At 35.5% G+C, this 19,960-nt stretch overlaps 1 protein-coding gene across 1 annotated transcript; it reads left to right on the top strand.

The window, feature by feature from the left end:
* The first annotated feature begins 14,558 nt into the window (after positions 1–14,558).
* Positions 14,559–19,960, top strand: LOC115970775 (leucine--tRNA ligase, cytoplasmic). Its single transcript, XM_031090379.1, has 3 exons — positions 14,559–14,715; positions 15,203–18,478; positions 19,462–19,960. The coding sequence occupies exons 2-3, from the start codon at positions 15,222–15,224 to the stop codon at positions 19,466–19,468; spliced, it is 3,264 nt and encodes a 1,087-aa protein (XP_030946239.1). The 5' UTR covers positions 14,559–14,715; positions 15,203–15,221; the 3' UTR covers positions 19,469–19,960.

Genomic DNA, 19,960 nt, shown 5'->3' with positions numbered 1-19,960 from the left:
TGTGTTTAACTTTAATTGATAGATAGAAAAACTTTAAAAAATGATATCTAAAAAATATTGAGTTATCATTTTATTTTTGGTCGAATGTCCTTCCTTGTTCTAATTATAACTTTCGTAAACAATCCTGTTTTTAAAATGCTGAAAAATAAATTGAACCAAAGGGACACTTAGTTTGATAAAGTTTCCACCAGGCAGGCTTATTATTTCCTCGAAATTGGGTAGAGTAGCGAGATAAATTTTCCAATTATAATAATTATTAAAAAAAGAAAAAGAAAAAGTAACATAATAAAAGCATGGATCAAGTGCAAATCCTCCATCTTGACTAACATGATCACCTCTCTAATTTGACCCTAGTGGCAGCTCTAGAAATTTTTTTCCAGGGTATTCCTCAACAAGTATAAATTATACAATCTAATAAAAAGAAAATTTTATATATTGACGACAAAAATAACAACAACAATAAAAAAACACACAAATACATAAAATTTTACAATATAAAACTTTTGAAGTTCAGTTGTAGTTATTGTTAGTATTGCTAAATAGGGATGGACAACGATGGCTCTCGAGAGTAAATGAGTTTCTTATTTGCATCTTGGACACGCTTTCTCACTTTCAAAGCTGGAATTTGCTGCTGCTTATCATAGGCTGAGAGGTGCCAATGTGCTATGTCCGTTTGCTTTCCATTGCACCGGCATGCCCATTAAGGCCTCAGCTGATAAGCTTGCGCGGGAATTTCAACAATTTGGGGATCCACCAAATTTTCCCCATGAATCGGAGGAGGAAATAGACACTGTACAAGAAGCTGAGGAAGCAAATGCAGATGCACCACCAGATAAGTTCAAGGGCAAGAAGTCCAAGGCTGCGTCAAAATCTGGTGGTCAGAAATTCCAGTGGGAGATCATGCGTAGTTTTGGCCTCTCTGATAATGAGATATCCAAATTCCAAAATCCATATAATTGGTTGACCTATTTTCCTCCATTGGCAAAGGAAGACCTTATAGCTTTTGGCTTGGCTTGTGATTGGAGATCTTATAGCTTTTGGTTTACATTAGTTCTTTATTAAATTAATGTAAACCAAAAGTAATGTAAAATAAAAACCTTTATAGCTGGTCAAAAGATAATGTAAAATACATTTAAAAAGCTAGTGAAAAGAAATGTAAAAAGAAGAATGGGTCACAATATTCAACAAAAAAGAAAAAAAAAATGGTCACAAAGCAATATGATAAGAAGTTGTTTGTCCTCTTTTATGTTGCAAATTTCCAAGCCCTGAAACACAGTGCCAAAGTAATGAAGATTTCTAGGAAATTTTCTACATGCGCATGATCTATAATCCACTCCTCAAACGTCAAAAAAAGAAGGGTTGGAAATTTCCTACACCATGCCAAACTTGTTTGTCCTCTCCCTCTCTCTCAGAGTGTTTGGTGGGGGCAAAGAATTGGTTGGAAATTTCTACAATTATAGTGTTCTCCTCAAAAGTTGTGCCAGTCTACTTTCTTTCTCTCACTTTGAAATTAACACAACACAATGTTTGGTAGACGGAGATTCTTTGACATTAATACGCTTTGGTGGATGAAGTTGATGTGATGAACAAGGTTAAGAAAATTGCTGGAGGCATGAGATGGAATACCAAGTTGATGGATCACGAGGATGGTCCCCTTGTGCCTGAAAAGATTTTGGTTGCAGTAAAACAATATTGGGTTGGTAGCAGCGGAAACAGCACATCCAGAGATGAATAAATCAGGTCTTTGCTTGTTGGTAAATGAAAGAAAAGACTGGCACCAACCAAGCCACCAAGTCATGATTTAAGTTACTCCTGAGTAGAGGGACTCAAAGAGTTCTGATCCTCATAGATGTCATGTGTAAGTTATAACTTTGTGTTATTGGCGATATAGAAATTTATTGTTTTTATCCTAGCTAGTATTCTTGTATTGATTTTAGAGGCAATGGTATAAAAAAGATGCGCAAATAGCATTTCAAGAATACTATTAATGATGTTAAGCACAACATTGATAATCATCATATGATTTTTTGTTTTGTTTTTTTGTCCTTATGATGAGCGGTCATCTCATTTTAGCTCTAAACATGCATTGGAGGCTGCACATTAGATCAACTAGAGGGTAACCTATGTTTATGCACAGACATTTATCAGTATTAATGATGAAGTGGTCTTACATAGGTGAGTGAAGTGATCACTTTGACATTATGAATAATTCACTTGACACCAAAATTAAAAAAATTAAAATGGACACTTGGCACAATTTTATATTACAATTAGAAGCTAATTTGAACTTAATTTGGACTTTGTGTTTAACTTTAATTGATAGATAGAAAAACTTTAAAAAATGATATCTAAAAAATATTGAGTTATAATTTTATTTTTGGTTGAATCTCCTTTCTTGTTCTAATTATAACTTTTGTAAACAATCCTGTTTTTAAAATGCTGAAAAATAAAAAATAAATTGAACCAAAGGGACACTTAGTTTGATAACGTTTCCACCAGGCAGGCTTTTATTTGCTTGAAATTGGGCAGAGTAGCGAGATAAATTTTCCAACTATAATAATTATTAAAAAAAAAAGTAACATAATAAAAGCATGGATCAAGTGCAAATCCTCCATCTTGACTAACATGATCACCTCTTTGAGTTGACCCTAGTGGCGGTTCCAGAAAATGTTTTCCAGGGTGTTTCTTAACAAGTATAAATTACACAATCTAATAAAAAGAAAATTTTATATATTGATAACAACAATAACAACAACAATAAAAAAATACGCAAATACATAAAATTTTACAACATAAAACATGTAGAGTTCAGTTATGGTTGTTATTAGTGTTGCTGAATAGGGATGGACGGCGATGGCTGGAGAGAGTAAGTGAGTTTTTTATTTCCTTTTAGCCTTCAGGTTTGATTTAGTTTTAGTTTAAATTGTTTAATGACTTGTGAATCCGTGAGGCACTAAGGCAGTGAGGATTTTTTTTAATATTTGTTGAATAAAAAACGTAATCATGTTGGTGTTAGCGTAGTGATAGTCTTAGTCTGAGATAAGATTGATCTTGTAGTGAGCTTTTCTATTGGCATTTGGTTTGGACCTTGTTAGTGGTTATGACCTTGTTAGTGGTTATATTATAATTTTTTTTCCAGATTTTTGTTCAATTTTTTTTTAATGGTTTTATAAACCAGTACGGTGAAAGAACCAAAAAAGGGACTGGTTACTGGTTTTTTGGTTAGACCGAGATCTGACCGATAGTAGAATTAGTGACATCATAAATAATATAATTAATAAAATTTTAAATTATATAAATAAAAATATAATAAGTTTATTTCTAATAATATGCATGGGGGCCGGTTATCAATAATTATTAAAATCGTGTTAACTCGGCCTGTGGCCCATCCGAGGACGTAAAACTGTTCGAGGAGGCCCATATCAGGTTATAAGGGTAACCAAATGAAAATAAGAGTAGATATCACGTGAGGTGAGTTCAGTATTTGTCCGAGGACAAAATCCTTCTCGGCAATATTAGTCCGAAGACGACCTGAACGCCATATTGTTGCAAACACACTTCAGAGTTACATTACCATTGAAGGTGGGACATGGGACTAAAGGTAAGAAAGCAAATGTAAATAAATATCTTTAATAACAGCTACCTCCACATTAATTGCCTCTTAACCAACTCTCTGGCCGCATTAATGTAAAGGTGATGCCTGAACAGTGATGAGGCAGCCTTACAGCTGCTGGTTGGAGGTTCCAGAAGGTGTTGGATGGGACAGGAAGGGATCCCCCAAACCCAACCTACACGTGTGTGGTGAAAATGACACCAAGAGGGCAGTATATAACATGGAAGAATGCATTGAGAAAGAGAAGATCGGAACTTCAAAACGAGGAGTACTTAGAAGAAAACCTTACGAATAAAGGACCTAACTGGTTTCAAGGAGAAATTGATCGTTATATTAGTGATAATCCATCTATAAACGTTAAGTTTAATCGTTTTTCTTTCGGAGTTAATCCAGTTTTTTGACATCCACGCTCTACAAATTTATGGTTTGGATCTTTAACGTTCGAACCCAATACGAATTTGGGATCATTACAAATTGAGTCCTTACAATATGATAGCAAAATGTAAAAACATAATATTTAGTGACACTTTTCGTGTAAATTTAATCAAATTTCCTTAGAATGGACAATCACATGTTTAATTATAATCATAAAAATAAAAAAGTTTATTATATATATAATGAATTAATTGATGTTACATAAAAATTAAGTAACTTTTTAAGTTTATTCACTTAATTAACTAAAACTTTTATTTTTTTCTAATCAAAATTATTGGAAAAAGAAAAAAGAAAAGTAGTTGTACAATGAAAAAAGCTAAATTTACGTGACTTTAACCAATTAGTTGTATAATATAAATTATAATACAATGACAGTGTGTCAAGTAAAACAAAAACTAAAAGTAAAGTCATAGTATAGGTGTGGGTGGTGGGGCCTGAAATTTGAAATCCCAGCCCATTTCACATTAAGGGCCCAAAGCCCAAGCCGAGGAGCCTACTGCTGAGGACGATCTCATGCTCAACACCTCACAAAGCGCCTGAAGAAAAGGACAAACCCAGTACAAGAGCCGTACAAACGAGAAAGCTGCCAACACCATAATGTGGAGCTCAGCGCCTGACGAGCCCATACTCCATACCATGCTATTCAGCTTTTCCCAACCACTCTGACGTATGGATTGATAGGATGAGTAAATACCGCAAACTAGGAAAAACTGACACGTAGATGAAGAAGGGGAGGTAAATACTAGTATAAAAGGGAAAGAAAGCGAAGAGGGAAGGGGGCTGGAAAAAAGGGAGGAAGAATGGTGAGAATGTAATGCTCCTCGGACTAATTCCGAGGAGCCAAACCTTTCGAACCACATCGATGTAAGGCTCAGCTATACAGTCCAAACCTATCTTTGTATGAGTTCTTATGAAACCAGGACCAGACCCCTGTCTAGCGCCCAAGGGCAGGCCTTTCCAAATCCACTCTCTACAAATCATATTGTTCGGGCTCTTTACACACGAGCCCAACGTCATTCTTGGGTCGTTAAAAATCGTGTCCCTACAATAGGCTTTAAAGAATATTTAAGCATGTGATTCTTTTTGCTTGAAAACCCCTAATATATTGTTAAGTTGCTCAAATTATGGACCAAAATTTAATTTTATTGGCATAAAAAAAATTCAAGGTGTTCTCAAATTTTTTTTTTAAAGGTAGATAAATATAAAAATTTAAATTATTATGTATACATTTTTTTTTCAGATCACCCATCCATATACTTTGTAATGTATTCCTAGCTAACGCAATTCTACATATTTTAAGTCCATGTCCTATCTAAACTACGTTCAATTTAACTTTTGAGTATTTTCAATGGGCGTATTCACTAGTAAAGAGTACATTGGTTGGTTCTTGCTTAGATTTCTTTTAAAAGTTGTAGGGATTTCATTTCAATGGGCCTGCCCAAGGTTGAATGTTTGAGTAACCCCCTCAACTTTCCTTTTTCAAACATGAAAGTAAAAAATTGCCTACATTTTTTTTTTTTTCAAACATGCTAAATCCACCAAAATAAACATCACAAATTAATGCATATTAAACAATGTCTACATAACTTTTGAATCATGCAAATGCAACTATACACATTGACTGCACTGTTTAGTTCCTGAGAAAGCATGAAAGAAAGCCAAATATCCAAACTCTTAGTAGTCTGAACTAAAAGGAGCCAAAATACTACAAAAAGCGAAGAAGTCTTGAAACACAGATTGACAAAAGTGACCGCACTAGCCACTAGGTCTGAGTAGTAGAAGGAAAAATTAGGAACATTTTTCATAGCATGTCACCCATGTATAGTATATATTAAATTGTCAGATCCAAATCATGTTACAAACTGTTAGGTTTTACAATCAAAATCTATTACAATTCGGACCACAAATTTGTGCAAACAAAACATGGCAAGTTTTCTTATTTATTCACAAACTGATATGCTTCTTCAAGAAAAAAAAAAGTTCAAATACTTAAAATGTAAAAGATCCAGGCGAAGATTACATACAAAATGATCCTTAATTAATACATGAGTATTTACCAGAAGTTCAAATCTCTATAAAAGCTCAAATCTCTTAAAACAATACAATGAGTACACCAATATGAGAAATTCCAGTGCTTTGTTCTTTCTAGATGCTAGGTTCAAAATGATCTCTAACTTTGTATAGACATAAGCTTTACCTCGAATTCCATTTGTTTTTTAAAAAAAAATCCTTTACATTCATTTAAAAAAAAAAAAAAAGGGGCTCCTCAGTTTTATTTTTTTATTTTTTGTTAAAAGAGCTAATATATTAGATTAAACAAAAATAAAAATAAGTATGTTAGAGCATTTGCAGCAGTGTAGCTATATTGCTATATTGCTATAATATAGTTACACTGCTACTAAAATGTTGCTCCAGAGTGGAGCTAAATCTAAAAATTTTAGCTCCACTGCTACAGTGCACGTCTAAAAATAGATGTGCACTGTTTATGAGGAGCAAAAAAAAAAAAAAATATTATTTTAATCCCCGGTGAGATTAAAATAATAACTCTTATTCTCTCTCTCTCTCTCTCTCTCTCTCTCTCTCTCTCTCTCTCTCTCTCTCAGTTTCTCTCTTTCTCATCTCTGAAAATTACTCTCTCTCACTCCGGTCTCCACTCTCTCACTCCGGTCTCACTCCAGCCTCTCATTCTGATCTCTCACTCCGGCCTCCCACTCTCTCACTCCGGTCTCACTCTCTCATTCCGATCTCTCACTCCGGCCTCCCACTCTCTCACTCCGGCCTCTCACTCTCATTTCAATCTCTCACTTCGGCCACTCACTCTCTCAACTCCGGTCTGCCGCCGACCCAGCTCGCCGACGTGATAGGAGTGCTTGCTCGTGGTGGGTTTTTTTTTTTTTTTTTTTTTTTTCCCTGCTGTGGACTGGTGGTTGTGGTGGTGGTTGTGGCCGTGGCTGAGGAAAAAGATTGGAGATTTGGGTTTTTTTTTTTTTTTTCTGCTGTGGACTGGTGGTGGTGGTGGTGGTGTTGGTGGTGGTCATGGCTGTGGTTGTGGCCGTGGCTGAGGAAAAAGTTTGGAGATTTGGGTTTTTTTTTTTTTTTTTTTCCCTGTTGGTGCGAGTGGTGTTGGTGGTGGTTGTGGCAGTGGAAAAAGATTGGTGATTTGGTTTTTATTTTTTTTTCTTCTTGCTGGTGGTGGTGGTGGTGGTGTTGGTGGTGGTGGTAGTGGTGGTTGTGGCAGTGGCGGATGATAGAGGTGGTTGTTGTTGGTTTTTTTTGGTAGTGGAATTTATTATTTTATTGTAGTAGTTATAATATTTTATTGTGGGGTTTATATTATTTTATTGTGTTGAAAGTTAAAATAGATCCACTGCTGCAGTATATGTATAGGTAAAATAGATAAAGTGACTTTTTGTGTAGCTAAATAGCTAAAATTTTGCCTCCACTGCTGTGAATGCTCACAATGTTAGCTACCTTATCAATAGCCAATAAATTCTCCACCACACGCGGTGTGTTGTCAAAAAGTACAAAAGAGGAGTCTAAGTTAGCACCCAATTTAACCAGTGTATCAGCACACTAGTTAGCTTCTCTATTCACGTGTTCAATATGAGTTCTTCAATTGCCATCAATAGGTTCTTGCAATCAAAGAGTAAAGGTTTCTATAGATGGTTAGCAGTGGTGGACTCATGACACAAAATTTGACTACAATTTGAAGCCAATTTGAATTAGATCTGGATTTTAATTTTGCTTCCACTTTAGAATAATGCTATATTACAACAATTTTATGACAAAACTTAGGTCTTAGGTGAATATCTGTTACTAGTTCTTATTTGGGTCCACCACTAATATTACATTTTTCACATATCATTAATAGTTTATCTAAATTTTATTGTAAAAATGTTATGTTTCTTAATTTTATTCTCCATTTAACGTAATAATATACTAGCTTGTTTGGAACACAATCTTAAAGTAGAGTAGACAGTTAGGAGGAGTTTCAAATGACATTAAAACTACAAAATTTTAATTTTTAAGTGAATTACGTTACAAAATAAAAACAGCAATATTAACATATTAGCATTATTACAAAATAATACCCCTTTAAAACCTATACAAAAATAAATAAATACCCCTTTAAATTATAATACAAAAATTGGTTTTTTTTTTTTTTTTTGCCTAGTATTTGAGAGTGTGAGATGGGGTTCAATCGTAGGTGAATTCTGCTGGCTGTTTGATTTTGCATGTTGTGTCAGTGTCACTCTTAAAGCTATGGAAATGAATTACTGGGACTGGGAATATGAGAGTTGAATTGGGTTGTTAATAATAAGTTGATAGTGGATCTATAAATTGGTCTCTCAAGCTATTCTATGTGGTGGTATGGAAATGGTCCATAATTTTGAGCTTGCACCAAACAGGTGTGTGTGTGTGTGTGTGTGTGTGTGTGTGTGGGTTTTGAGTACTTTCTGCAATGGTTCATTTTCTTATTGCATTTTGGTCTTTGCAGTTTCCATCAGCATTGTGACATGGCAGGTGAGGGTGGGAAAAGCTTCGCTAGGAGGGATCGTCTCCTACAAATTGAGCATGATGTTCGAAAGTGGTGGGACGAAGAAGATGTTTTCCGGGCTGAATCATGTGAAAAGCCCCCTGAACCGGGTGAGAAGTTCTTTGGCAACTTCCCTTATCCTTACATGAATATGGGTATTTGCATCTTGGACACGCTTTCTCAATTTCAAAGCTGGAATTTGCTGCTGCTTATCATAAGCTGAGAGGTGCCAATGTACTATGTCCGTTTGCTTTCCATTGCACTGGCATGCCCATTAAGGCCTAAGCTGATAAGCTTGCGCGGGAAATTCAACAATTTGGGGATCCACCAAATTTTCCCCATGTATCGGAGGAGGAAATAGACACTGTACAAGAAGCTGAGGAAGCAAATGCAGGTGCACCACCAGATAAGTTCAAGGGCAAGAAGTCCAAGGCTGCGTCAAAATCTGGTGGTCAGAAATTCCAGTGGGAGATCATGCGTAGTTTTGGCCTCTCTGATAATGAGATATCCAAGTTCCAAAATCCATATAATTGGTTGACCTATTTTGCTCCATTGGCAAAGGAAGACCTTATAGCTTTTGGCTTGGGTTGTAATTGGAGACCTTATAGCTTTTGGTTTACATTAATTCTTTATTAAATTAATGTAAACCAAAAGTAATGTAAAATAAAAATCTTTATAGCTAGACAAAAAGTAATGTAAAATAAACTTAAAAAACTAGTGAAAAGCAATGTAAAAAGAAGGAGTCACAATATTCAGCAAAAAAAAAAAAAAAATCTGGTCACAAAACAATATGATAAGAAGTTGTTTGTCCTCTTTTATGTTGCAAATTTCCGAGCCCTGAAACACAGTGCCAAAGTAAGTAATGAAGGTTTCTGGGAAATTTTCTACATGCGCGTGATTTACAATTTACTCCTCAAACGTAAAAAAAAAGAAGGGTTGGAAATTTCTTACACCATGCCAAACTTGTTTGTCCTCTCTCTCTCTCTCAGAGTGTTTGGTGGGGGCAAAGAATTAGTTGGAAATTTCCACAATTACAGTGTTCTCCTCAAAAGTTGTGCTAGTCTACTTTCTCTCACTCTCTTTGAAATTAACACAACACAATGTTTGGTGGATTGAGACTCTCCGACATTAATTCTGTTTGGTGGATGAAGTTGATGTGATGAACAAGGTTAAGAAAATTGCTGGAGGCATGAGATGGAATACCAAATTGATGGATCATGAGGATGGTCCACTTGTGCCTGAAAAGATATTGGTTGCAGTAAAACAATATTGGGTTGGTAGCAGCGGAAACAGGACATCCAGAGATGAATAAATCAAGTCTTTGCTTGTTGGTGAATGAAAGCAAAGACTGGCACCAAGTCATGATTTAAGTTACTCCTGAGTAGAGGGACTCAAAAGAGTTCTGATCCTCATAGATGGCATGTGTAAGTTATAACTTTGTGTTATTGGCGATATAGAAATTTATTGTTTTTATCCTAGCTAGTATTCTTGTATTGATTTTAGAGGCAATGGTATAAAAAAGATGCGCAAATAGCATTTCAAGAATACTATTAATGATGTTAAGCACGACATTGATAATCATCATATGATTTTTTGTTTTGTTTTTTTGTCCTTATGATGAGCGGTCATCTCATTTTAGCTCTAAACATGCATTGGAGGCTGCACATTAGATCAACTAGAGGGTAACCTATGATTACACACAGACATTTATCAGTATTAATGATGAAGTGGTCTTACTTAGGTGAGTGAAGTGATCACTTTGGCATTGTGAATAATTCACTTGACACCAAAATTAAAATGGACACTTGGCACAATTTTATATTACAATTAGAAGCTAATGTGAACTTAATTTGGACTTTGATTGTGTTTAACTTTAATAGATAGAAAAACTTTAAAAAATGATATCAAAAAATATTGAGTTTATCTTTTTATTTTTGGTTGAATGTCCTTTCTTGTTCTAATTATAACTTTTGTAAACAATCCTGTTTTTAAAATGCTGAAAAATAAAAAATAAATTGAACCAAAGGGACACTTAGTTTGATAAAGTTTCCACCAGGCAGGCTTATTATTTCCTTGAAATTGGGTAGAGTAGCGAGATAAATTTTCCAACTATAATAATTATTAAAAAAAAAAAAGTAACATAATAAAAGCATGGATCAAGTGCAAATCCTCCATCTTGACTAAAATGACCACCTCTCTGATTTGACCTCATTCCAGACATTTTTTAAAGGTGTTTCTCAACAAGTATAAATTACACAATCTAATAAAAAGAAAATTTTATTGACAACAATAATAAAAAAACACGCAAATACATAAAATTTTACAACATAAAGTTTGTGGAGTTTAGTTGTGGTTGTTGCAAGTGTTGTTGAACAAGGATGGACGGTGATGGCTGAGGAGAGTAAGTGAGTTTCTTATTTTCTTTTAGCCTTTAGGTTTGATTTAATTTTAGTTTAAATTGTTTAATGACTTGTGAATTTGCGAGGCATTGAGGTAGTGAGGATTTTAAAAAAAAAAAAAAAAAAATTTGTTGATTTAAAAACGTAATCGTGTTGGTGTTAAAGTAGTGATAGTCTTAGTCTAAGATGAGATTGATCTTGTAGTGGGCTTTTCTATTGACATTTGGTTTGGACCTTGTTAGTGGTTTTATTATAATTTTTTTTTTTTCCAGATTTTCGTTCAAATTTTTTTTTTGGGTTTTTTATTTTTTATTTTTTTACGGTTTTATAAACTAGTACAGTGAAAGAACCGAAAAAGTGACTGGTTACAGGTTTTTTGGTTGGACCGAGATCTGACCGATGGTCGAACCAGTGATGTCATAAATAATATAATTAATAAAATTTTAAATTATATAAATAAAAATATAATAAGTTTATTTCTAATAATATGATAGCAAAATGTAAAAACATAATATTTAGTGACACTTTTCATGTAAATTTAATCAAATTTCGTTAGAATGGACATCACATGTTTAATTATAATCATAACAATAAAAAGTTTATTTATATATATAAATATATTGAATTAATTGATGTTATATAAAAATTAAGTAACTTTTTATGTTTATTCACTTAATTAACTAAAACTACTATTTTTTTTTCTAATCAAAATTATCGAAAAAAGAAAAAAGAAAAGTAGTTGTACAATGAAAAAAGCTAAATTTACATGACTTTGACACATTAGTTGTATAATATATATTATAATGTTTTTGAGGAAAAATAATCGTACAATGACAGTGTGTCAAGTAAAATAAAAACTAAAAGTAAAGTCATAGTATAGATTTAAAAGAATATAAAAAATGTGATTCTTTTTACTCGAAAGATCCTAATATATTGTTAAGTTGCTCAAATTATGGACCAAAATTTAATTTTATTGGCATAAAAAAAATTCAAGCTGTTCCCAAAATTTTTTTTAAAGGTAGATAAATATAAAATTTTAAATTATTATGTGTATATATATATATATTTATATATATATATATTTGTCCTGAGACCACCCTAGCCATAAGGTGGGCCTAACCCATATACTTTGTAATGTAGGACCACCCTGACCATAAGGTGGGCCTAACCCTTATACTTTGTAACGTATTCCTAGCTAACGCAATTCTACATATTTTAAGTCCAAAACATGGCACCTATCTAAACCACGTTCAATTTAACTTTCGAGTACTTTCAATGGGCGTATTCACTGTAGAGTACATTGGTTGGTTCTTTCTTAGATTTCTTTTAAAAGTTGTAGGGATTTCATTTCGATGGGCCTGCCCAAGGTTGAATGTTTGAGTAACCCCCTCAATTTTCCTTTTTCAAACATGAAAGTTAAAAATTGCCTACATTTTTTTTCTTTTCAAACATGCTAAATCCACCAAAATAAACATCACAAATTAATGCATTAAACAATGTCTACATAACTTTTGAATCATGCAAATGCAGCAATACACATTGACTGTTACAATTCGGACCACAAATTTGTGCAAACAAAACATGGCAAGTTTTCTTATTTTTTCACAAACTGATATGCTTCTTCAAGAAAAAAAAGTTCAAATACTTAAAATGTAAAAGATCCAGGCGAAGATTACATACAAAACGATCCCTAAGTAATACATGAGTATTTACCAGAAGTTCAAATCTCTATAAAAGCTCAAATCTCTTAAAACAATACAATGAGTACACCAATATGAGAAATTCCAGTGCTTTGTTCTTTCTAGATGCTAGGTTCAAAATGATCTCTAACATTTTATAGACATAAGCTTTACCTCGAATTCCATTTTTTTTTAAAAAAAAAGGGGCTCCTCAGTTTTATTTTTTTAATTTTTTGTTAAAAGAGCTAATATATTAGATTAAACAAAAACAAAAATTAGTATATTACAATGTTAGTTGCCTTATCAATAGTCAATAAATTCTCCATCACATGCGGTGTTTTGTCAAAAAGTACAAAAGAGGAGTCTAAATTAGCACCCAATTTAACCAATACATCAGCACACTAGTTAGCTTCTCTATTCACGTGTTCAATATGAGTTCTACAATTGCTGTGAATAGGTTCTTGCAATCAAAGAGTAAAGGTTCCAATAGATGGTTAGCAGTGGTGGACTCATGACACAAAATTTGACTACAATTTGAAGCCAATTTGAATTGGATTTGGATTTTAATTCTGCTTCCACTTTAGAATAATGCTATATTACAACAATTTTATGACAAAAACTTAGGTCTTAAGTGAATATTTATTACTAGATCTTATTTGGGCCCACCACTAATTTACATTTTTCATATATCATTAATAGTTTATCACTTAAGTTTTATTGTAAAAATGTTGTGTTCCTTAACTTTAATCTCCATTTAACGTAATAATATACTAGCTTGTCCATTAATGAGGAACACAATCTTAAAGTAGAGTAGACAGTTAGAAGGAGTTTCAAATGACATTAAAACTACAAAATTTTAATTTTTAAGTTAATTACGTTACAAAATAAAAACAACAATATTTTTGTTATTAAAACAAAAATTTATAACATATTAGCATTATTACAAAATAATACCCCTTTAAATCCTATCCAAAAATAAATAAATACCCCTTTAAATTATAATACAAAAAATTGGTTTTTTTTTTCCTAGTATTTGATTTTCAAGAAAAATTTCATTAAAAAGTCTTATTTGAAATTATTTAATTGTGAAACCTCATTTGGAATTTGAATTTCTGAAGATTGATGAGTTACCAATTTTTTCTAGATATCTAAATTGTTATTAAGGTTGTGTTTGGTTCGCGTAAAATCATTTCCGGAAAATATTCTATTTTCCGGAAATGCTATTTTCCGGAAAGGAAAACGTTTTCATGTGTTTGGCTGTCACAAAATTCATTTTACGGAAAATTAATTTTAGTGTTTGGTTCATTTAATCATTTTACCAGAAAATACATCAAATCCGGCGAAACGCTCGTCCGACGATCGACGAGAGACGAGCGCGCTCGTCTGTGCTCGTCGATCGAGCGGCGCCGCTCGATCGACGATCGCGATCGTGCACCGCGCCGCTCGTCGGCGCGGTGCGATCGTCGATCGCGCCGCTCTTCGACGCGATCATCCCTCTCTCTCTCTGATCTGGGCTCTCTCTTCTCTCTCTCTCTCTCTCTCTCTCTCTCTCTCTCTCTCTCTCCGGAAGTCAATTGAAGTGAAAATGAAGGCAGAAATCATTTTCCGTGGTCAAGGCTGAAAATTTCGGTCAACAGGAAATCAATTTCCGGAAAATAATGTTTTCTGTGACAGCCAAACGCAGAATTTTCCGAAAATTGATTTCCGAAATTGGTTTGAAGTCAATTCAAACGCACCCTAAATATCAAAAAGATCCGCACACAAAAAAATAAAATATAAATAAATAAATTATCGAATATGTCCAAGTCCACCCCATCCAAAACCTCCACAGTTCGCCACGTGGTCCAATCAAAACCAACCTCCTCTAAACCCTAGTAGTTGTTCTTACTCTTCTTCTCCGTCACGCACACGCTGGTTTGACAAGAAAAAAAAAAAAAGGTATCCTTGAAGAAAACCCGATTCTCTCTCGCTGGCTTTTGTTGTCCTTCGTCAAAATCTTCACAAGTGTTCGCGTAATGCCCTTCCCATCAATTCACTTCTTCTGAATCACAGGTACAACATAAACATCTTTTAATGTTGTTTTTGTTTTTTTTTTTTTTTTTAAAGCCTCTGAAAGACCTTATTTTGATTTCGATTGATACTAGAATGAATGTTTTTGGGCTTGATTATGTGTCTTTTTTCGTGGGTAATTGCTATATTTAGTGAATTCTTATTTACTTTTTGATGAGTGGTGAGATGGGGTTCAATCATAGGTGAATTCTGCTGGCTGTTTGATTTTGCATGTTGTGTCAGTGTCACTCTTAAAGCTATGGAAATGAATTACTGGGACTGGGATTATGAGAGTTGAATTGGGTTGTTAATAATAAATTGATAGTGGATCTATAAGAATAAATTGGTCTCTCAAGCTATTCTATGTGGTGGTATAAGAAATGGAAATGGTCCATATTTTGAGCTTGCACCAAACAGATGTGTGTGTGGGTGTGGGTTTTGAGTACTTTCTGCAGTGGTTCATTTTCTTATGGCATTTCGGTATTTGCAGTTTCCATCAGCATTGTGACATGGCGGGTGAGGGTGGGAAAAGCTTTGCTAGGAGGGATCGTCTCCTACAAATTGAGCATGATGTTCGAAAGTGGTGGGACGAAGAAGATGTTTTCCGGGCTGAATCATGTGAAAAGCCCCCTGAACCGGGTGAGAAGTTCTTTGGCAACTTCCCTTATCCTTACATGAATGGGTATTTGCATCTTGGACACGCTTTCTCACTTTCAAAGCTGGAATTCGCTGCTGCTTATCATAGGCTGAGAGGTGCCAATGTGCTATGTCCGTTTGCTTTCCATTGCACCGGCATGCCCATTAAGGCCTCAGCTGATAAGCTTGCGCGGGAAATTCAACAATTTGGGGATCCACCAAATTTTCCCCATGAATCGGAGGAGGAAATAGACACTGTACAAGAAGCTGAGGAAGCAAATGCAGGTGCACCACCAGATAAGTTCAAGGGCAAGAAGTCCAAGGCTGCATCAAAATCTGGTGGTCAGAAATTCCAGTGGGAGATCATGCGTAGTTTTGGCCTCTCTGATAATGAGATATCCAAATTCCAAAATCCATATAATTGGTTGACCTATTTTCCTCCATTGGCAAAGGAAGACCTTATAGCTTTTGGCTTGGGTTGTGATTGGAGACGCTCCTTTATCACTACAGATATGAACCCGTTTTATGATTCCTTTGTGAGATGGCAGATGAGGAAGTTGAAATCCTTGGGGAAGATTGTGAAAGATGTCAGATACACAATATTTTCTCCTCTAGATGGCCAGCCATGTGCAGATCATGATAGGGCAAGTGGTGAAGGAGTTCAGCCTCAAGAGTACACTATCATCAAGATGGAGTTGGTATCACCTTTTCCCCCGAAACTAGGAGTGCTGGAGGGGAGAAGAGTTTTCTTGGCAGCTGCGACTTTGAGGCCAGAGACCATGTATGGGCAAACAAATGCATGGGTATTGCCTGACGGGAAGTATGGAGCCTATGAAATTAATGACACTGATGTCTTTATTCTCACACAAAGAGCTGCCCTTAACCTTGCCTATCAGAAGTACTCTAGAATCCCAGAGAAACCTACATGCTTGGTTGAGCTGACTGGTTATGATTTGATTGGCCTCCCATTAAGGTCCCCTCTTTCATTCAATGAGATCATATATGCTCTTCCCATGCTGACCATCTTAACAGACAAAGGTACTGGTATTGTCACTAGTGTGCCTAGTGATGCACCTGATGATTACATGGCCTTGCATGATTTAAAATCAAAACCAGCTCTTAGGGCAAAGTATGGTGTGAAGGATGAATGGGTATTGCCCTTTGAAATTATTCCCATCATCAACATTCCAGAATTTGGAGACAGGGCTGCAGAAAAGGTATGCATGGACTTGAAAATCAAAAGCCAGAATGAGAAGGAGAAGCTTGCTGATGCCAAGAAGTTGACATACTTGAAAGGATTTACTGAGGGAACAATGCTTGTTGGTGAATTTACAGGGAGGAAAGTCCAGGAAGCAAAGGCATTCATCAGGAGTAAGCTCTTAGAGATGGGCCTTGCAATTATGTATAGTGAACCTGAGAAGCGGGTGGTATCAAGGTCTGGCGATGATTGTGTTGTGGCACTTACAGATCAATGGTATCTCACATATGGGGAAGAAGAATGGAGGAAGTTGGCTGAGGAGTGCCTGTCCAACATGAATCTTTATTCTGAAGAGACCCGACATGGCTTTGAGCACACTCTGAGCTGGCTGAATCAGTGGGCTTGTTCACGATCATTTGGGCTTGGGACTCGCATTCCCTGGGATGAACAATTTCTTGTTGAGTCATTGTCTGATTCCACCATTTACATGGCTTATTACACTGTTGCCCACCTGTTACAGAATGGGGACATATATGGATCCAGCAGATCTTCTATAAAGCCTGAACAATTGACTGATGAGGTTTGGGATTTTATTTTCTGTGGTGGCGCATACCCGAAATCCTCTGATATCTCTTCATCGATACTTAATAAGATGAAGCAGGAGTTTGAATACTGGTACCCATTTGATCTTCGAGTGTCTGGTAAGGATCTCATCCAGAATCATCTGACCTTCTCCATCTACAACCACACAGCAATCATGTCCAAGAAGCACTGGCCTCGTGGGTTTAGATGCAACGGGCACATCATGCTCAATTCTGAAAAGATGTCCAAGTCTACAGGGAATTTCAGGACATTGCGCCAAGCAATTGAGGAATTTTCTGCTGATGCCACACGATTTTCATTGGCTGATGCTGGTGATGGTGTTGACGATGCAAATTTTGTATTTGAGACTGCAAATGCTGCCATCCTTCGACTCACCAAAGAAATCTCATGGATGGAAGAAGTTCTGGCAGCAGAGTCTTCTTTGAGGACAGGCCCCCCATCTACTTATGCTGATCGGGTGTTTGCAAATGATATAAACATTGCTGTCAAAATGACCGAGCAGAATTACCGGGACTACATGTTTCGAGAAGCTCTGAAGACTGGCTTTTATGATCTTCAAGCTGCAAGGGATGAGTACAGGTTCTCATGTGGTGCTGGGGGCATGAACCGTGATTTGGTGTGGCATTTTATGGATGTGCAGACTCGGCTTATCACTCCAATCTGTCCTCACTATGGAGAGTATGTTTGGTGGATCCTTTTGAACAAGAATGGGTTTGTTGTGAAGGCTGGATGGCCTGTAGCTGATTCTCCAGATCTAACCCTCAAGATTGCCAACAAGTATCTCCAAGACTCAATTGTTTTGATGAGGAAACTGCTTCAGAAACAAATATTAGGTTCAAAGAAAGCCAATAAGAAGGGCGCTCCAGTCACTACACTGAGTGAAGACAACAGGCTAGCAGGCTTGATATATGTGAATGAGCAATTTGACGGATGGAAAGCAGAATGCTTGAGGATATTGCAAAGTAAGTTTGACAGTAAGACTCACACTTTTGCTCCAGATGGGGAGATAATGGAGGCATTGAAGAATAGTTCTATTGGTCAGGCTGCAAATTTCAAGCAAACCCAAAAGTTGTGTATGCCTTTCTTGAGGTTCAAGAAGGATGAGGCAGTCACTCTAGGGGCTCAGGCTTTGGAATTGAGGCTACCATTTGGAGAGATTGAGGTCCTTCAAGAGAACTTGGACTTGATTAGGAGACAAATTGGTCTTGAAGAGGTGGAGATTTTGTCTGCAACTGACCCCGATGCTCTTGCTAAAGCTGGTACCCTTGTTTCACTGCTAAATCAGAATCCTCCATCCCCTGGAAATCCAACTGCCATCTTCTTGACTAGGTAAGACAACTTTGTGCATTTTAGTAATTTTGTCTTGATTGACATCCACTTTCTTCAGATTTCTGCTCAACAAATATGGTTTTCTTTTCTAAGATTATATTTTCATAACTCTTGATCCCCCCCTCTCCCATTGTTGTAATTATTGAATTATAAAAAATAAAAGTGTTAATTGTTTTGTCCCTCCATATTTTTAGCTGTTGAAAGAAGAGTTTACTGTCTCTTTATGTTAAGAAATTGTGGAGTTGAAAATTTTGACAAGTTGACAACATTAAAGTTACCATTCATTTTCTAAAATTTTTAGTGAAATGGTGCCAACTTTAGCTTGTAGTTCCTTCTATTTGCTGCCACTATTATTAATTTTGTTGTTGAGAGCTTATCTGTCCATCTACACTTGTTTAAATGAAACCTTTTACACCCATATGAATGGTGTTTGAACTCATGCTTCCTTGTTAACTAAAATTCATAATTGGGTTTGGGTGCTGAATCAGAAACAGAAAAAATGTGGTGGAGAAACTGGTGAACTGAGGACTGTACAAATTGTTTTGCTTTTCACTTGTTGAATAGCTACATTGTTGTGTTCCACTGTAATCACCTCTTGAAATTCATTAGATGTCAGTTCATCAGAGTAGTCATCTCTAGTTTCATTTCTGTTATTTTTCGGCAGATATCCATAATTTGGTCATTGTTTCATATATGACATATCTCTGGCAAGTCTAATATGCTATAGAAAATCATCATTGTTGTTGGCATCTCATAATATGTAAGGTTTAGAAGGTGAAGTCATGGGTTCAAATCCCATCGGTGTGTGTGAGTCATGGTTGCTCATTAAAAGAAAGGTGTACTTGCTTGATTTTCTCAAACTTGAAAATGGTTCATCGTCCTGTTTTTTGCCTAATGCTAATAACAATAGCACTGATGTTCTTTGTGTTAATTTAATGGTGTTATGAAATTTTTTGCTCACATCTTCTCCTCTCCATTAATAGGTCATAGGAAATGGCTGGTATTAAGGGAGCAAATAGTAGTGATTTACTTGACCTGGAAACTGATGATCTTGCTGTACATGTTGTTTGGGAGAAACTCAAATGACTACACTGAACAGAAGACCTTTACAAGATGCCGTGGTATATGTGGTTCGTGAACTTTTCTTACTGTTGTTCTAATAGGGAACAGGCCATTTTGACATTATTATTTTGTTATCTAGATGAAATGGATTTGATTTGGGGTGTGCAACACTTGGTTTTTGTTAAACTTCTGCCTTGTGTTGTTTAATTTTATATTTAATTTCATCTGTTGTTATTGACTGTAGTAGCACTTTTTAAGGTTCTGGAGGGGAGAGGATGGAACGGGACCATCTGGATTTACATTAAGGAGAGCCATTTTAATTTTTTTCTTCTGTTCTCTGGATGAAAATGGCTTCTTCTTTTTTTTTGGTACTTTGGGTATGCAGCACCTGGAATAATACCTGCCTTTAGTTTTGTTTAA

Source organism: Quercus lobata, chromosome 12 (genome assembly GCF_001633185.2).
Source record: "Quercus lobata isolate SW786 chromosome 12, ValleyOak3.0 Primary Assembly, whole genome shotgun sequence".
NCBI lineage: Eukaryota > Viridiplantae > Streptophyta > Magnoliopsida > Fagales > Fagaceae > Quercus > Quercus lobata.
Note: the sequence above shows the minus strand (reverse complement) of the source record. Positions and strands in the feature narration are given on the sequence as shown.